The sequence below is a fragment of the Microplitis mediator genome, chromosome 5 (assembly GCF_029852145.1).
Source record: "Microplitis mediator isolate UGA2020A chromosome 5, iyMicMedi2.1, whole genome shotgun sequence".
In the NCBI taxonomy this organism is placed as follows: domain Eukaryota; kingdom Metazoa; phylum Arthropoda; class Insecta; order Hymenoptera; family Braconidae; genus Microplitis; species Microplitis mediator.
This window is the reverse complement of record NC_079973.1, coordinates 2,566,990-2,584,817: the sequence shown is the minus strand read 5'-3', so window position 1 is coordinate 2,584,817 and position 17,828 is coordinate 2,566,990. Positions and strand designations below refer to the sequence as shown.

The following is a 17,828-nucleotide window of genomic DNA, read 5'->3' as shown; positions in this document are numbered from 1 at the left end:
ATAAATAAATTACGAAAGTATAAAATCAATTGATAGACTGTTAAGTTTGATGATGACCAGTGACAGGATAATCTGTTGAATAAATTATACTGATTGACGTCGCTTCTGATGGAATTGGGTACAGCTTTGGTTTTTTTTAGTGGAGGCAATGGCCAGCAGATTAGAGAACTGATCGAGGAAATTATCATTCGATTGTAAGATTTAAAAATTTTCGCACGGCTATTGCTATTTATCGTCCTGAGGTCTCTTGTTAAGTAATATCCTGGAGGGCATCTAACGGATATTACCTCGCGATCACCGGTTCTATTGATGGAGAAGCTTATTGGACGTTGGGCAATTACATTTCAATAACCGGTAATTACTTTGATCACGAATAACACCAAGAACTACTTATTGTTATGGAGTAGATTCATATTTTATAATTTTTTGATAAATGCACACAGAAAAAAATTTTTACTTGCCCTAAGAAAATTTTTGCATGAATTTAAATAAAAATTTTCATGAGTGTGAATGTAGCTGACAATTATCAATTTTTAATTTTGAAATAATTGAGTAAAATAAAACTCGAATAAAATTTAAAAAATGCGCATTTAATGAATTTGAAAATGAGGAGGTGCATTTTTTTTATTTTTATATTTTTAATTATTTAATTCGTTTATATGGAATCGAAATTTGAAATTTGTCTTATGTCTGTTACATTTACACTCATGTGAATGTAGCAAACATGAAATAATTTATAATTTGAAATAAATAAATTAATTAATTAAAATAATGAAATTTAAAAAAATGCGCATACAGATCTCGCATTTTTGAATTTTTATTCTACTTACATTTTATTCATTTATTTTAAAATTTAAAAAATTGACAACCGTCAGCTGTATTCACACTCATAAATTTTCTATGTGTGTGAATGTAGCAGACATCAGACAAATTTAAAATTATAGATAAATAGAGTAAATAATTGATAAAATAAAATTTTGAAAAAATGCGCATTTAAAAAATTTTAAAATTAATAAGTGCATTTTTTAAATTATTTACTCTATTTATTTATAATTTCAAATCTGTCTGATGTCTGCTACATTCACACTCATAAATTTTCTTGATTCTGAAGTTAACAGACAATTAAAAATTTTTTGATTTTTTTTTCAACAAATCAATCACAAAAAAAAAAATGCACATATAGAAAATTGAAAAAACTACAAGTGCAATTTTTTTAAATATTTTTTTTTTTATAATTTATCGATTAGAAAAATTATTGGACACCGGCTCACTTCAGTATCATAAATTTTCTTAAATCAACAAAAAAATTTCTGCTGTGCACATTTTAAATTTATAACTCTTACCTTATTCTGCTCTGTCGCCGGCTTCCTGGTGAATCTTCATCAATTATCGGATCAGATCATACTTGAAATTAATTATTTATCACTGAAATTACCACTCACTTGCACTAACACTTTGCACTTCTTTTTTATTAACGTGGGAACTTTAATTTCTCGAAAAGAGATGCGATCGCGGCCGGTACTGACGCACTCACCAGTAGTTACTTTCAAACTGCGCAGATGGCGTCGCGCAGCAAGCTTCTGCGCCATCTTTCCATTTAAACAGCAAACTCATCCACCATTTAAAAAATTTGAATTTCGAACAATAAAATAACCAAAGTAATAAAATTAATTACCCTCACAATTAAATCAATAAATTAATTTTCTCCTCAATATTTAATTTAATTATTCAAAAATTTGAATTATCAGTATCAAAAATTTAATTTCCAAAATTAATTATCCAAAAATCCAATTAATAAATCGTCAATTAATTGCAATTAAATTTTTCCATATTTAAATAAAAGATGGCGACTAAAATGAACGCAATATTAAAAAAAAATTTTACCAAAAATCAGTCCTACAGCAGAGACATCCGCGGTTACGATTTAAATTACTGCCATTAAATAACATCCATTTATCTGAGCTACTGCGCGATTTAAATTCAATTTACGTTCCGTATACTTCAATATTTTTATCTCTGTCTCTCTACTCCTACTCCTACTCCTCACTACGAAATCCAAACCGCGAATGAAAGATGGCCGCCCTCGAGCCAGCAAGTGGCGCACCCTCGTGAGAGTGGACTGTACTGCTCTGACTGTGACTGGCTTGGTCAGCCTGAAGCAGACTAACAGCAGCCAGCTCCGACACACACAACTGCGAGTCTCGTGGTGGTTCCAGAGGCGAGAAGAGTCGGAGGTAGAGAGTAGAGGTAGAGGCTCGAGGTCCGTGGCGGCGCGAGTGGCTTTGGCTTGTAAAATCCGTTGTAACGTAACGCAAAGGTGTGCCGTGGAGCGATCGTCATTGACCCGTTAGCCGTTCACCAGTTTACCAAACCACGCATTGTCATCGCCATCGTCGGTCTTAGACTCTTGGCCTGCTCTTGGCAGCCTACACCACAGGAAAATATACAATTATTTACACTGCATACAACTACTGTCCTTCCTGGTGATAGTCTAGGTAATTCACAAATCAGAAGGTATAGTCTAGCAGCAGCAGCAGTGGTGGTGGTGGTGGTGGTGGTGCTGGTGCTGGTGTACCACCTCAAGAACGCGATCAGTGTGTGTTGTTTTATCGTGCTGAGTGTTTTAAACCTGGTGAAGGTGCTACGGGAGTAACCAGGAGAGACGGGACGAGACTTCCATACCCTGGATACTTGGAGATCGACATATTAATAAAAGGTAACACTTGAATTACAATTATAATTTAAATTATTTAAATAATAATAATAATAATTTACTTAGACAAGGACCGCGATTTAAAAAAGTGTTTAACGACTGGTGTAGAAAGAGTGCGGGTGAGAGAAAGAAGGAACAAGCGGTCGCGAGTAGTGCGGCAGTGGTGGAGGAGGTGGTGCTGCTGCTGGTGAAGGCGGGTACGAGGGGCAGACTCGCTCGAGTGAGACAACACGACGACGACGACGACAAAAAGAACGACAGCGCGACCGAAGACCCACTCGCGAGAAGGAGAAGGAGAGAAAGAGAGTGCGTGGCCCCGTGTGTCCTGAGCGTGTATTAGAGCGGCGCACACACGGTCTCCTCTGTGCTCTGAGGACTGAGGACTGTACTGACTGTACTGAGGAACCACAGAGTAAGAGCATGAGGTAAGTCACGAGCGAGGCCGATCCGGTGAGAGTGCTCCTGAAATCCCCGTGGTAATGTTCCTTGTTTGTATGGGTTTTGTATGTTTGTACCTAGTGTACGTGCTGTGCCGTTTCATCATGTGTGTGTGTTATTTGTAGGTACGTACATGTGTGTACTGAGCAAAGTAAAGAGAGAAGACGCCGGGAAATAAATCCACTGCTTCCGCGGATGAGGTTATGTTCTGTTCCCTGGGAGTAGTCAGCGCACTTTTGTACTCCGTCTTGGTGATAAACCTGAGCAAATCTAATCTATCGTACAATAATAGTCCGTATAGACCAGTCACACATCAATCGCTAAGCCTGACAATAAGATAAAAGGAAACGTTTAATCAGCCAGTAGATACTGACACTTGACATCACTATTTTTTATTTTAAATAGTCAGTATCAATTGTATATTTATTTATTTATTTATATTTTAGTGGATATTATCTTCATCTACTTGTAGGCCTTTCTCTGGCACGTGACGACAACTCTGGCAACATTAAACCTGTCCCGCGAGACCAAGTAGAAGGCAATAAAATGTCGTAAAACGTGTATGGCTGTTATGTGTGCAAAGAGAGTTAGAGAGAGAATATGAACAAGGAGAGACAGTGTGTGTTGATATTTCGGCTTGTGTACTATACGTTGCTTAGGCTTCTGACAGTCCAACCGACCTTGAGCTTCCCCTCGTTCTCTCGTCTATTCCCCCGCGCCAACCACCGGGTTCACCACACGATTCTCCTCACCTTCCAGTCCCTCTCTCTTTTTTATTCTTACCTCAAACTTTTTTTTCCACTATATCTTTTTTCATTTTTTATATCAACCGTGGGCCCCGTGAGTCTCATCTCCACTACTATACAACATATACAAATATATATATATGTATATAAAATACTCGATCATTATTCTTGAAGACTAAATAAAACGTTTAACGTTTAGTTCCCATGAACGCAATCGACCCGCAGGGACAAAGAGACAAGGAGAAATTTAAACGGGAACGAATCAACTCCTTCTTGCATCGTTAACGCACCGGAGAGACCAACTTAGCGGTATATTGCCGCGATTACGGTAATACAATTGACGCTCCTGTCGGCACGGCGAGTACGTGCCGGTTTCTCAGAGCTCGTGTGACCGACCTCCGACTAAACAGAAAAGACCATCAACAAACTTGTACACCCTGACTGACTCTGTGCTCAATACCCAACACACACTCACACACACACACACATACACACAGTCCACTCCACTCCAATCCAATCCTCCGGCTGCTGATTAACAAGAAACAACAGCATTATAAAGACGACCTTTCCGCGGTACTCTGGCACAGTCATAAATCCTAGAAATCTCTTCCGCCTCCAGTCGCCGACTCTCTACTACACGCCGGCGTACAATTATTATATCTTAACTTTTACGATTACCCAACTCTCACTTGTCACACAATATCTTTCTCCATAATTTCTCTATTTCCCTGCTACTTTGCCTTCTGTTTGTAAACTTTTTCTACTTATTCCCCATAATCCTCCCACGATAAACGCCTATAAATTCGTGTTTCCGTTAGATTTTAAATATACTTTATCTCGTGCAGAGTTGATTCATACCCAGGGCCAAGTCACGTGCTCCGTCTCGTATCTCGCTTTTTTTTTATCTTACCTTCTGGTACGGTAGTTGGCACGTAACTTCTTTACTATACATATAATATACATACGTATAATAATGTGTGCACATATGTATATATATATAAGAAGATATTGTGCATAACATATATAATGCAACCTGAATCTCTCGGTCTCTTAAGTCTCTCCCGGGTGATTGATGCAAACTCCATGGTCTTTTATTATCTCTTACATTCTACATACATCCTACACGTATATCACCAGCAGATATTACAACTCTCTCTGCACAGTATCAGTTTGTACATACTCTCTACCCGCTTTGTTCCCCAGCTCTGGACTCCTTTAACGTTACTTTATTTTTTTACTTTGACTCCAGGCGTTTCCATAATCGCCGCTACGGGGATTTGCGCAACTTTACGCGTGATTTTATCGTCACCCATATCCATCCACACACGCACATCGTACTCCATACGACGTGTTTTCGTAGAAGTCTCTCCCCTCTCAGATACTTTTTCTGAGTTAACACCGTGGTGATCTTCTTTGGTGATCCTCGGGGCCTGGACAGGGACAGAACGACGCTTATGAATATTGATGAACCTCTCGAGAGTCGTCGCCGGTGACTACACCAAGTGACCGCACCTCAACCGCACGTCGACTTGTTTCTTTATTATATATTCTTTCCCATCATCCCGAGACACCAAACACCAGAACACCGACATACCGAACCACTCATATCTACTTTATATTCATATATTTATTATAAAAAACTTTTCCTTGGCCTCCGCTCATCTACACTCGAGATCGCCCGAAATTCTATTCACCCATTCACAAAACTATTATTATATTTATATATATATTATTAAAACATAATTTATCATCTCAATCTCTTGGAATTATTTCCTTTTCAATTATCCGACTCGGACTATTTAAATATTTAAACGCAAATTAATCATCAGAATTCTTTCCCCATTGTGATAAATTATGAATTTTTATTACGGTCCATAGTAAATTTAAATTTGAATTACTCATAACATTTTAATAGACACATTAATGTAATTATCTAACAATTTATATTTAAGTTCTTTTATTGCACATGACTTGTTCACCTGCTCGTCAGATCTCCATCTCCATCTCCATCTTAATCTCTATCATCGTATATCTTTTTCTGATCGTCTTCGTCTGTGTGCTGGTTGGGTCTCTGCCGGTCATCATCACTGTATCTTACCCTAGACACATTGGCTCTCGCTGACCCCTAACCGATCCTCGGTCTTTAGCTGAGAGCATAACGCCAGAGTTCTCTCGCCCGCACGATCATCGCGGCCAGCAACGTAACTGTACTTTCTGCTCTCTTGCGCTAACGACCGACGACCTTACATTTTATAATAATAATAATAATATATATAAGACATTCGTTCTTTCATTCCATACATATATATATATATATATATCACATTAATTCCTACGTCGCTCGAGAAAATTCCGTTTTCTCAATTCTCACTGCATATTATAAAGTTACGTAAATATGAATATATTTACTCGTATGTAAAAGCATTTATGATTATATATTTATATATATAAGTGGGGGAATCCCACAGTAGCATATATAATATGAATAATATACAGCGAAGCTGATGATTGTTATGTTGAATAGCAGATACATAATAGTCGTAATTTCCCCGCGAATGAATGGAACTCGCGCGCGAAAAGACGGTGCGATATCTATACAAATGGAGAATGAGAATGAGAAAGAGAAAGAGGGAGAGACAAGTGCCGGTGGCTGATCGAGGAGAACGTTCGTCCTTTCGATTACGACTTTGACATCGTCCTCGAAGACGTTACGTAAGACCACGATCCTCTCATGTATTCTCAGATCGGTGGCTGACCCAAATCTACATGTTGCGTGACTTAATCATTTTTATTCATTAATTATCCATCAATAAATATATACACATATATTTTTTGTTAAATTTTTAATTAAATATCACTTCCCAGGATATAGTTCACGGTTTCTTATATTAGGAATTAAATATTTATCTGAATAACCGGATTGTCTGGAGTATTAAATTCTAATCAACCAGAGTTAAATTTATATACATATATATGTATGTATGAATGACTGCCGAGTGAATTATGAGCTGGATTGCATAATTATTTATCCATTTTACAGTACGTATTTTAAAATATATTTTTGTTACCTGAATAAATTAATTGGTAAAAAAATGTTTTTGATTAATAATTATTTTATTCCGACAGTAAGTGAGAGAGATTTTAAAAAATAAAAAAAACGTGACTTGAATGGACAAACGAGCTATAAAATAATTCTCTCGCTCTCTCTTTCTCCTGGTCGCTTATGTACTTTGCGATATTAAAGATATGCTGTGTGGCAGGATCGAGAGTTGGGTGAAAGGAAAACACGTACGTATTATATACACATTGGACGGATTGTTGGTACAGAAATATTATTACACATATATATAAAGACTATAAACTTTACAGCAGAGTCTGAGTAAGATAGCTGCAGAAGGTGTACTGCAGATTGACATTACACATAACATAGAAACAGAGACGAAGCTGCTTGGCATTTCGAGGATAAAAGTTGTTGCTGCTGGTTGTTTTATGTTCCCGGGGGTACATATCCAGTGCATTTAACAGAGGGGGAAATATTACATTTCGCAACCGTCCACTCGGCTTTTAATCGCTTAAATATTTATTACTGATTCGACCAAACACTTGCGCAATATTTCAATCCACTTTTTATGTTATTTCATTTCCATATATTTATTTATACATACATATATATAAATATGTATTTTCCATTTCCTCTTTTTTATTTTTTTTCACAATTTGATGACTTCCGGCAGCCAAAGACTTCCGGATTTTTTATTATTAACTTGAATTTGGGGTCATAGATTTTACCACCTGCCTTGAGGTTTCAAAAAATATATATATATAGATATATATGTTTTGAGCAATAAAAATCCCTTGTCATAAATCCCGGGTTTTTATCGCGACGCGAGTGTTCGGTCTAATCTTTTGTTAAAAAAAAGCGGAGTTTAAATGTAATATTTATTTTATGATAGAGGGTTGAAGTACAAGACAAGAGGAGAGACAACGAGTGTAGAGGAGGATAATAAAAAAGAAAGAAGCAGTAAAGACGTGGTGGTACTCTCGGGCGTCGCACCGGTCCGGCTTGAGTGCACGCGGCACGACGTCAAAGTGGGGATAGGGGACCTTGAGTCGCGTCACGTGACCGCCAAGGTGCATTGGGGGTAGGGCGACGAGGGCCTTGACCTTACCACCGATGTAATGCTGATGCCTGCATCGACTGCTCTCCCCCCTACGTCTCGCTGCATCCCCGATAATGTCCCCCGTCCCTTGCGCTGCTACTCTACTCTTAATACTCATGCGTCGCGGACGATGGAGAGAAAGAACAAGAAGAAATAAAGATAAAGAGCAAGACCAAGACGAGAATGAGGATGAGGATGAAGATGAGTAAGAGCAGGAGGAAGAGGAAGAGAAAGAGAAAGAATAAAAACAAGAATAAGATGACGAGCATGCGCGCTATCTGCTTACTCTCACGACTCTGTTACTCGACTTACTTACAACTGCTTCCAAAAACGTTGACCTCTGGTTTCATCCCCTTCCGGTTGCTCGCTTGCTGTTTTTCTGTAGAAAATAATTTCCGTCGAGGAAAATTATCATTGAGTGTTGCAATTAATTGATGTATTGTTTGGATGCTAAATTATAAAAAATATGAGGAAAAAAATGACGCAGCGAAACAAGTTGGCGATAAATATGTGGAAAAGATTGAGAAATCGACGGTACGAGTACTTGGATAAGAAGCCAACGGGGAAGGGAAGGAAACTGATGGAAACTCGAATGAGGTGTGCATGTGTGTACATATGTATGTATATATTTAAGTGTAGTGGGAGAGCACGAGGGAAAAGTTATAAAAAGAGAAGGAAGGCGAAGTGGTGTAGAGCAACGCCCAAACGAGATAACCGGTCGTTCTGTCGGTCTCTGCGTGTCTCAGAATCAGAAGCGAGAGGATATATAACACATACAACATATATTATATATATATACGTACATATATGTACAAGCAAAGGAGAAAAAGAGAGAGAAAGAGCAGACTCGGAGACCAATACCAACGAGGTGGCCCGGCAGGAATGCAGGTCCTGCGATTATCTATTTATTTTATTAATCGATAAAAACTCCGAGAACAGGTTCCGGCAGCTGTTGCCCCGTCCGGTCCCACAACTTACCCGATAAAAAGTAATAAAATAAACAACACCAGCGACCAAATCCCTTTTATTTTCTCCTATCCGTGATTTGCTATTTTCCCAGTTCTCAGTTCCCAGTTCCCAGTAGATACCCCCGACTTCCTAAAACGGAAGTAAATAAATTAACTCGATCGTATGTCGGAAGAGTTAAATTGTCGTGGATGCCGTGTACGGAAATACTCAGTACCAGCTCTTACAACTAGTGTACATTATAAATGTCAGTATTAGACACGGGAATATGTATGTATGTATGATATAAAGATTGAAGAAAAGAATAAGTGGAGTGTACACAACACACGAGTCCCAGGAATGCGTAGATCCCCCTGTCGACCTCGCGTCAAGTCGTCTTCCTCTCGCTGCTCCCTTCCTACACATTCACACACTCATCCATGCAAAGAATCCTCCTGCTCTCCACTCATGGGCACCGGCTCTCCCTTTCCGTCTCCTCCTATATGTATACTTATATATATATATATATTCTAAGAGCCCAAGTGCGTCATATCGCGGCTGCTGCGACTTTTTATAAGCCGGCCCCAAGGCAACCACCGCCTCGTACCCTGCTGTCTGTCCTCAGTCCTCTCTCCTCTCTCCAGTCTACACCATCCGCAATAATAATGCACACACTCATCCATAACTCCGTCATTTACACACACGCTTGATATAATTTCTACAAATATCAATATAAATACAAATACCCACACATGTATTTATAAAATGAAACAGAGTTAAGTTTCAACAGACGTCAGATAGCGAGTCTCTTAAACGTCGGTAGCGCCCTCAGCTCTTGCACCACACGACTGTCCATATTATATTGTAATATATGAGATGTGTACACACATGATCTGTCTCTTTCTCTCTTCCTCGGTCTTCATTGTATTTATATCGTCTGCCATGTGCGTGTCCGTTTCCGCGCGAAGGTCGTCCGCGGGACCGGAAGTGGGCCGGCCTTGCACGGACGACCGTTACGCACGTTCGCCGCGAAGCTTAACTATGATTAGTTTCATTGTAATATATATGTATATATATATATATTTCATACCATTTAATATTATATGTAAATAAATCCACACATGTATACTATATATATAAATTAGGGTGATTCAAAAAACAAACAAATTTTTATTTTTTCTTTCAAACAGGTTCAAAAGTTTCGTTTAGATAAAAAAAGACGCCTGTGAAAATTAGAGCCCTTAATATTAATATGAAAATGGTCTGCATCGCACTTTTCTATTTTCATAAAAATAACATGGAAAAAATTTTTTTTACATCTTCTGATTTTTATAAGTAGCTAAGGATGCGTCATAGGAATAATTGGCAGGCATGTTATTGTAGGGAATTAAATGCTCTACAAAAAAAGATTCTTATCATTTTTTGAAGAATCTATTTGTTCAAAAGTTATTTGAGGTTGAAGTCGAATTCATATTAAATTTTGAGATTTTCTTACTTTTCCGGCGAAACTATCAGACCTATTACAAAATATCATTGGAACTTTTTTGTAGACAATTTTATCCCCTACAAATTATTCTCAATGAAGTTTTTTGAAATTCCGCATTGTTTTCTAGTTATTTTTATTTTAATGTCAAGCTCTTCAAATCGATCAGAAGACTATTTTTTTTATGAGCATGACATTAAAATAAAAATAACTAGAAAACAATGCGGAATTCGAAAAAACTTTATTCGGTATAACTTCTAGGGAATAAAATTGTCTACAAAAAAGTTCCAATGATATTTTGTAATAGGTCTGATAGTTTCGCCGGAAAAGTAAGAAAATCTCAAAATTTAATATGAATTCGACTTCAACCTCAAATAACTTTTCAACAAATAGATTCCTCAAAAAATGGTAAGAAACTTTTTTTGTAGAGCATTCGATTCCCTACAAAAATATGCCTGCCAATTATTCCTATGACGCATCGTTAGCTACGTATAAAAATCAGAAGATGTAAAAAAAATTTTCTCCATATTATTCTTATGGGAAATAGAAAAGTGCAATGCGGACCATGTTAATATTAATATTAAGAGCTCTAATTTTCACAGGCGTCTTTTTTTATTTAAACGAAACTTTTGAACCTGTTTGGAAGAAAAAAAAAAATTTGTTTGTTTTTTGAATCATCCTATTATAAATATATGGATGCATAATAGTTGTGGTAATTTGTAGATGTAAATGCTAATGGCGATGGTAATTTAATAATTAATATTTATGTTACAGAAGAGCAAAGTGATATTACAGCGTGGACGAGAGGTAATATAAGTAACCCGGTGTGCTCAGGATGCTGAGCATCAACCCAGCGAGGAATAAATCACGTGACTTGCGGACCGCCTGGCGAAGGTTAATCGCCAGCTGAGGATGTCGGAGCAAAACGGGCCCACGGAGGGCCCGGGCTGGTGGCCACCGGCACAGTCGTGGAAGTCGACTTCTACAAGCGGCTCATCCCGCACCATCGAGGCTGGAAAAAATGTCTCTGTGACGACTATCAATGTGCCACCGGTCCACGAGATGCACGATGGTAATTATTATTATGCTTATACTCATTTTATTTTATTGATACGTACCGAAGACGAGATTATTATATCGCACTGAGAGAACGCGGCGGGATTAATTGAAGCTTAATGTTGCGCCACGGGTGGGAGTGGGCTTTGAACTGAACCTCTGAAGTTAAGGGTAGTGATTATGGTTATTGTGTTCCCAGAGTGCTTTGGCTTGTTCGCTGTATTATATCGGCAGTATGCTATCGATGTATAAATTTAATCACCGGAGGTTTTACTGGCGTATCAAACGCTGATTTAATCCGCATTCCTTCGAGTGGCACTTGAGTAAAGTGCTTTCTCACATCAAAACACAATATCATTTAAATAAAAATAATCATAGAATTAATATTTATATTTATGTATATATATTTTTTTTTTCTGTTGTAGTCAAAAGTGTTAAGTATCTGAGTGGTCAGAATGGCGTGACTGTATCAGTAGTCTCTTCGTGTGGGAGCAGCCCAAGTCCAATAACGAACCCCGCAGAATCGAGCTCGATCGATGACCTTGGAGATAGCGATGGCGAAGTGAGCAAGATTGACTTCCGCGGAGTTAATTTACGTACGAAAAAAAAACGTGATGGGGAGTCTGAGTGCCCGAGCGTCGATGACTCACATCACCAGCAACCAGAACGTCCGATGTCGTGGGAGGGCGAGCTCTCGGACCAAGAAATGTCTTCCAATACAATCACTAATCAAGACCACGAGGAAACTTCGATGGAGGGCGTCCAGGTTTGCAGCGCGAGTCCTGGTCCTCAGGAACAAAAGTTTCCTATAAAACCGGAGCCGGACTTTAGATCGAGTCCAGGTCTAGGTATCGGTTCACACGTGGACGCGTCAATGCCGCTGTCACACGCTCAGCAGCTCCATCATCATCATCATCACCATCAGCACCAACAGCAGCACCATCAGCAACGTGAGCTCGAGCAAAACCAGCAAAGCGACTTACCTCTGCTCGTGGGTAAACTTCTGGGTGGCTACAACAGTTCCACTCCTAATCACAGCCCCGTTCTAAACCCCCGTCATCACTTGACGAAACACAGTCACACGAGGTCACAAGTTCCGTCCCCAGACTCAGCAATACACTCGGCCTACAGCGTCTTCAGTTCGCCGACCCAGAGTCCACACGCAGCCCGGCACTCAGCTCTGGGTGCCGGTAGTCCAGTTCCTTCCTCATCACTCTCGCTGTCACGACACAGCTTCAATAATTCCACGTCCTCGCTCTCCCTATCTCTGTCTCACTCCTTGTCACGGAATAATTCCGATGCCTCGAGCAGTTGCTACAGCTACGGCTCTCTGAGTCCGCCCACTCACTCGCCCGTCCAGCAGCCAAGGCACGCCCATCATCATCAGCATCATCACCAAGTACCACAGGGTAGTCCTTTACACCTGCCAGCAACCTCAGCTACCAACGCCCACCACTACTCAAATGTTTCCGAGCTCGGGTCAGAAACCCACTCCGAGGCTGATCAAGAGGACTGCAAAATTCCATCCGCACCCTCTGGTATCTCAACAAGGCAACAGCTCATCAACAGTCCCTGTCCAATATGCGGTGACAAGATAAGCGGCTTCCACTATGGAATTTTCTCATGCGAGTCATGCAAGGGCTTTTTCAAACGCACTGTCCAGAACAGGAAAAATTACGTTTGCCTGAGAGGCGCAGGATGTCCCGTGACTGTGGCAACCAGGAAAAAGTGCCCGGCCTGTCGGTTTGACAAGTGCCTCAACATGGGAATGAAGTTGGAGGCGATTCGCGAGGACAGAACCCGCGGCGGCAGGAGTACCTACCAGTGCACGTACACGCTGCCAGCAAATCTCATAGGCAGCTCCGCCGGGGGGATTCCCGGCGAAAAAATGTCTGGTAGTTGTGGCAGTCCAGCACCACCCGGCGAACATCATCATTCCACACGGCATCACTGGAATCACTCCCACAAGATCCAGGTAGTTCCCCAGTTGCTCCAGGACATCATGGACGTCGAACACTTATGGCACTACAACGATAATGATCGAATGAGCCAAGCGAGCGGATCAAATGGATCCAATCATCCTGATACGTGTGGTCTAGGTTCTGGTTCTGGTCCCGGTGCTGGCAATATCGATAGTAATACTAATGGTAGTAATAATAGTAGTAGTAATAGTAATAATAATAGCAACAATAACAACAACAGCAACAATAATAACAACAACAACAACAACAACAGTAACAATAATAACGAATCAAGACGCGCTGAGTCAAGGCCCAGTTCCGTTGCTCCAACGAATCCGACGAATCACGAGCAGCAAACCTCCTCAACCTCCGGATTATCAAGTACTGATAATTCCACAAGTGGCGCAAGCAATCCCAGCAGTGATACGACCGGCCAGCAACCAGACCCACTATCAAATTTGTGCAATATTGCTGACCATCGACTATACAAAATCGTCAAATGGTGCAAAAGTCTTCCTTTATTTAAAAATATATCTATCGACGATCAAATATGCCTACTTATCAACTCCTGGTGCGAACTGCTATTATTCTCATGCTGTTTTCGCAGCATGAGCACCCCCGGAGAGATACGTGTGTCTCTAGGCAAGTCAATTACCCTCGAGCAAGCGCGACAACTCGGCTTAGCAACTTGTATAGAAAGAATGCTTGCATTCACAAACAATTTACGGCGATTACGTGTCGATCAGTACGAGTACGTCGCTATGAAGGTGATAGTCTTGCTGACATCGGACACAAGTGAGCTGAAGGAGCCGGAAAAAGTACGGGCTTCTCAGGAAAAGGCGCTACAGGCACTGCAGCAGTACACCATCGCAAGGTATCCAGAGATGCCGGCCAAGTTTGGCGAGCTGCTGCTCCGGATACCCGATCTACAGAGAACCTGCCAAGTGGGTAAAGAATTGCTCAGTCAAAAACGCGCCGAGGGGGAGGGCAGCTCCTTCAATCTCCTTATGGAACTTCTGCGTGGCGATCACTGATGATAATTAAATTCCTTATAAATAATCAATCCGTCACCTTAATCTTGGGTCCAGCAACCGGTAATCAGGTTTCCAGTTAATAGATAATATACTAGCCGATGATTAGGAAAAAAATTTATAATTTATAATTGTTTTTAAAACGACTAATTTTCGTATAGTCCGCAGTAGCTCGCGGTGGGGGACAACTTTTTTATAAAAATTATTTTACGCTGATAGATGACTACGATAATAAATATATACATATATTAAATATATTGAAGATATTAAAAATTATATATATATTTTCTATCAAAATGCTTCCAGTGAAGACGAACAAGGGCTTGCATTCCTGTTTTTTTTTATATACGAGTATAAAAATTTATATATGTATATAATACATATATATATATATATATATGAATACAGGAGTTTATTGCAACGGCCTTACACGGTTACGTTTGCATCGTCCAAGCGTGGGTCCTGGTGCGAGTGAGACTGAAAATTATTAGAGGCCCGTAAAAACTCAAGAGGATTGGACACGCGCTAAATTATTATTATTATTTTATTATTATATATATTTACGAAAGGTAGTTTGTAAGTACTAATTAATGAGCGTGAGTGCAAACGGTATGACAAAGAATGATTTTTTTTTATTATTATTAACAGTAATAATTTTAATTATTATTGTATGAGAGTTTAATTGCGAAAATTATAAATTTTTTTATAAATCACCAGTATTTCGTACTGTCTAAAAAATACTTAAAGCATAATTTATCCCAGTGGAAGATGTACTTAAAACAAACTAATTATCGACGAAAACAATTTAAAAATGCAATCTAATGGTTATGTGTGAGTCTAATTTAAATTAAGGTGAGTGCCTTTACAGAGGTGGGAATTTAAAAAAACGGAAATTTAAATCCATAATCTCATTTTTTACGTCACTGTAATTCGTACTCTGTAATTCAGCCGTTGAAATATTATTTTAATGGCCTTATTATATATACTAAACATTGATAAATGATTTAGATTAAAAAATATAAATATATGGAGTATATATATATATATTTATATAAATATATTATTATAAATAGTATGTGCGTGCCGTTGATAAGCAACTGGTTGTCGCTGAATGCGTGAGTGAGAGCACAGAATAGGTGTATTGCCTCGTTGGCTGTAGTCTTTTATTATTATTATTATTATTATTATTATTAATATTAATATTATTATTATGATTGTGTCTATAATAAATTTCACGCGCTACGTATCATGTGTGATACGCGTTGAACGCGTGCGTTGTTGGCCTTTTAACTCGCGCGGCATTTCCAGCGATGCCGTCGCGAGTCCACTAGCGTAGTCTATTTAGTAGTTATCTAGTAAACTTAATAATCAATTTATTATTCATTTACTTTATGTACGCCTTTTAAAAAGACTGCAATGTAACGTTAAAGCAATGGTGTAATTTTTTTTTTTATAGTAATAGAAAAAAAAAATGAAATAAAAGGGATTTAAATTTTATGTAAAAACATGTGTCGTAGACTTTTGTATGAGAACTAGACACATGTGTGTATGTATACATATATATATGTATATGTGAGAAAAATATATGGCAACGTGGATGATGTCTACTTAAAATTACCGAGCGAATTTGAGGGAGAGACAGTAGGGTTTCCGTGTCTAGTACTGTAAGATTATTTTGCAATAACATTTCGAGGTTTATATTTTTATCCTCAATTTATGAGACATACTTGGACATATATATATTTTTTTATATATGTTATAATGTAATATGTATGTAGTGGAAAAAATTTTTACTCGTCCTAAGAAATTTTTTTTTATTATGAAGGGAAAATAAAAATTTTCTTGTGGCGGGAAAAAATTTTTTGAACCAGGAAATTTTTTTTTAGTCGTAAGAAAATTTTGTTTTCAATGAAAAATGAAAAAATTTCTTGGGGGAAATGTTTTTTTTTTGTGTATTTTAAAAATTGATTTTTTTTTGTTCTTTTGATTTAAAAAAAAAATAAATAAAAATTGAGGGCTTCAATATAGAGTAGTATTGAGATTTATATATCGGTATAATAAAGTGTTGAGTAAAAAATAGTTTAATAGCTGGGCGTACATAAAAGAAAATGATAATGAAGATGAATAAATTAATAAATATTAAAAATGAATAATTGATAAATATGATAAATTACAGGCCAACTTTTGTGCTGTTTGAATGTGATTTATAAGTTTGTTAGACAAACAAAATTAGATATTAATTAATTTTTTTTATACTGTAATAAATTTATTGCGATATTTAGACTTTAAATGAAATTTTTTAAAAATTTTTCTTCAGATAAATATTTTACGTTTTTTTAAATTTATTTATGTTTATATTTTATAATAAAACTATTTCTATATGAATTAAAATTTATGTACTTGCTATTATTGAGAACAAAATGATTTTTTATACCGAGTGTTAAATAAAATGGAAGAAAATATTTTTTTTTAATGAAATTTATAAAATTTATATTTTTAATAATCTGCAATATCCTAGATGTTGTAAAGTTGAATCAAATGACTCGAAATATTTAAATGAGCTTAATTACGACAGACTGTAACGACAATTAATATACATAATGGAGTAGTACATTTATAAATATTCATAATTAATAAGAGTACGTTAATTAATTATTAAATTTATAAATAAAGCAACTGTACTATTATATGGACAATATCTTTAGTATTTTATATATAATACGTCTAGTATTAACTAACAGTAATATGAGCAAAATATATACAAACAAAATCATTGTTATCTAACAAATATAAATTGAAACAATAAATTTAAATTTATAAGTAAATGTCATCAAAGCTTTTGTGAGAATGGTGATAAAAACAAAATCAATTCATTATCGTTTAAATCATTTATAAAAAATTTATCATTTATATAAATTTAGTTTTATACATTTAAATAATTTTCATTGAAAATAAATCACTTTTTATAAAAATAATATTACAAATTTTTTTTTATTATATTTTATACCTTTAAAAATAATTAAGGAGAGACCAAGTACCTGATCAGCAAACTAGTACTCGATCACTCATGTATTTCTATATATATTTGTATATATTTACTAAATATAAATATACAAATACATGGAGTGATTGGGAATTCTCAAGTTCAAATTTATCAGTAGTGTCCCAACCCTGAAGTATTTACCGATTTATAATAAGGAATGTTTTTTTTTGTTGGGTTACTGTGGGTGGGAGGTAAATATGGTGGAGGAGAAGTTACGGTGCTAGGCAGCAGCAGCGATAGTAGTTCGGTGCT

The 17,828-nt window shown here is 37.3% G+C and overlaps 1 protein-coding gene across 4 annotated transcripts; it reads left to right on the top strand.

Moving 5' to 3' along the window:
* Positions 1-2,150: 2,150 nt before the first annotated feature.
* LOC130667612 (nuclear hormone receptor FTZ-F1 beta) lies at positions 2,151-15,337 on the top strand. Of its 4 annotated transcripts, none has more exons than XM_057469289.1 (4): positions 2,151-2,716; positions 2,780-3,138; positions 11,260-11,557; positions 11,967-15,337. In XM_057469289.1, exons 3-4 carry the CDS (start codon positions 11,398-11,400, stop codon positions 14,534-14,536), a joined length of 2,730 nt encoding a protein of 909 aa, XP_057325272.1. In that variant the 5' UTR covers positions 2,151-2,716; positions 2,780-3,138; positions 11,260-11,397; the 3' UTR covers positions 14,537-15,337. The 4 variants fall into 4 exon arrangements, with proteins under 4 accessions (XP_057325272.1, XP_057325273.1, XP_057325275.1 ...); XM_057469292.1 differs by lacking the exons at positions 2,151-2,716; positions 2,780-3,138 and adding exons at positions 6,261-6,936; positions 7,024-7,185; XM_057469290.1 differs by lacking the exon at positions 2,780-3,138.
* Positions 15,338-17,828: the final 2,491 nt, after the last annotated feature.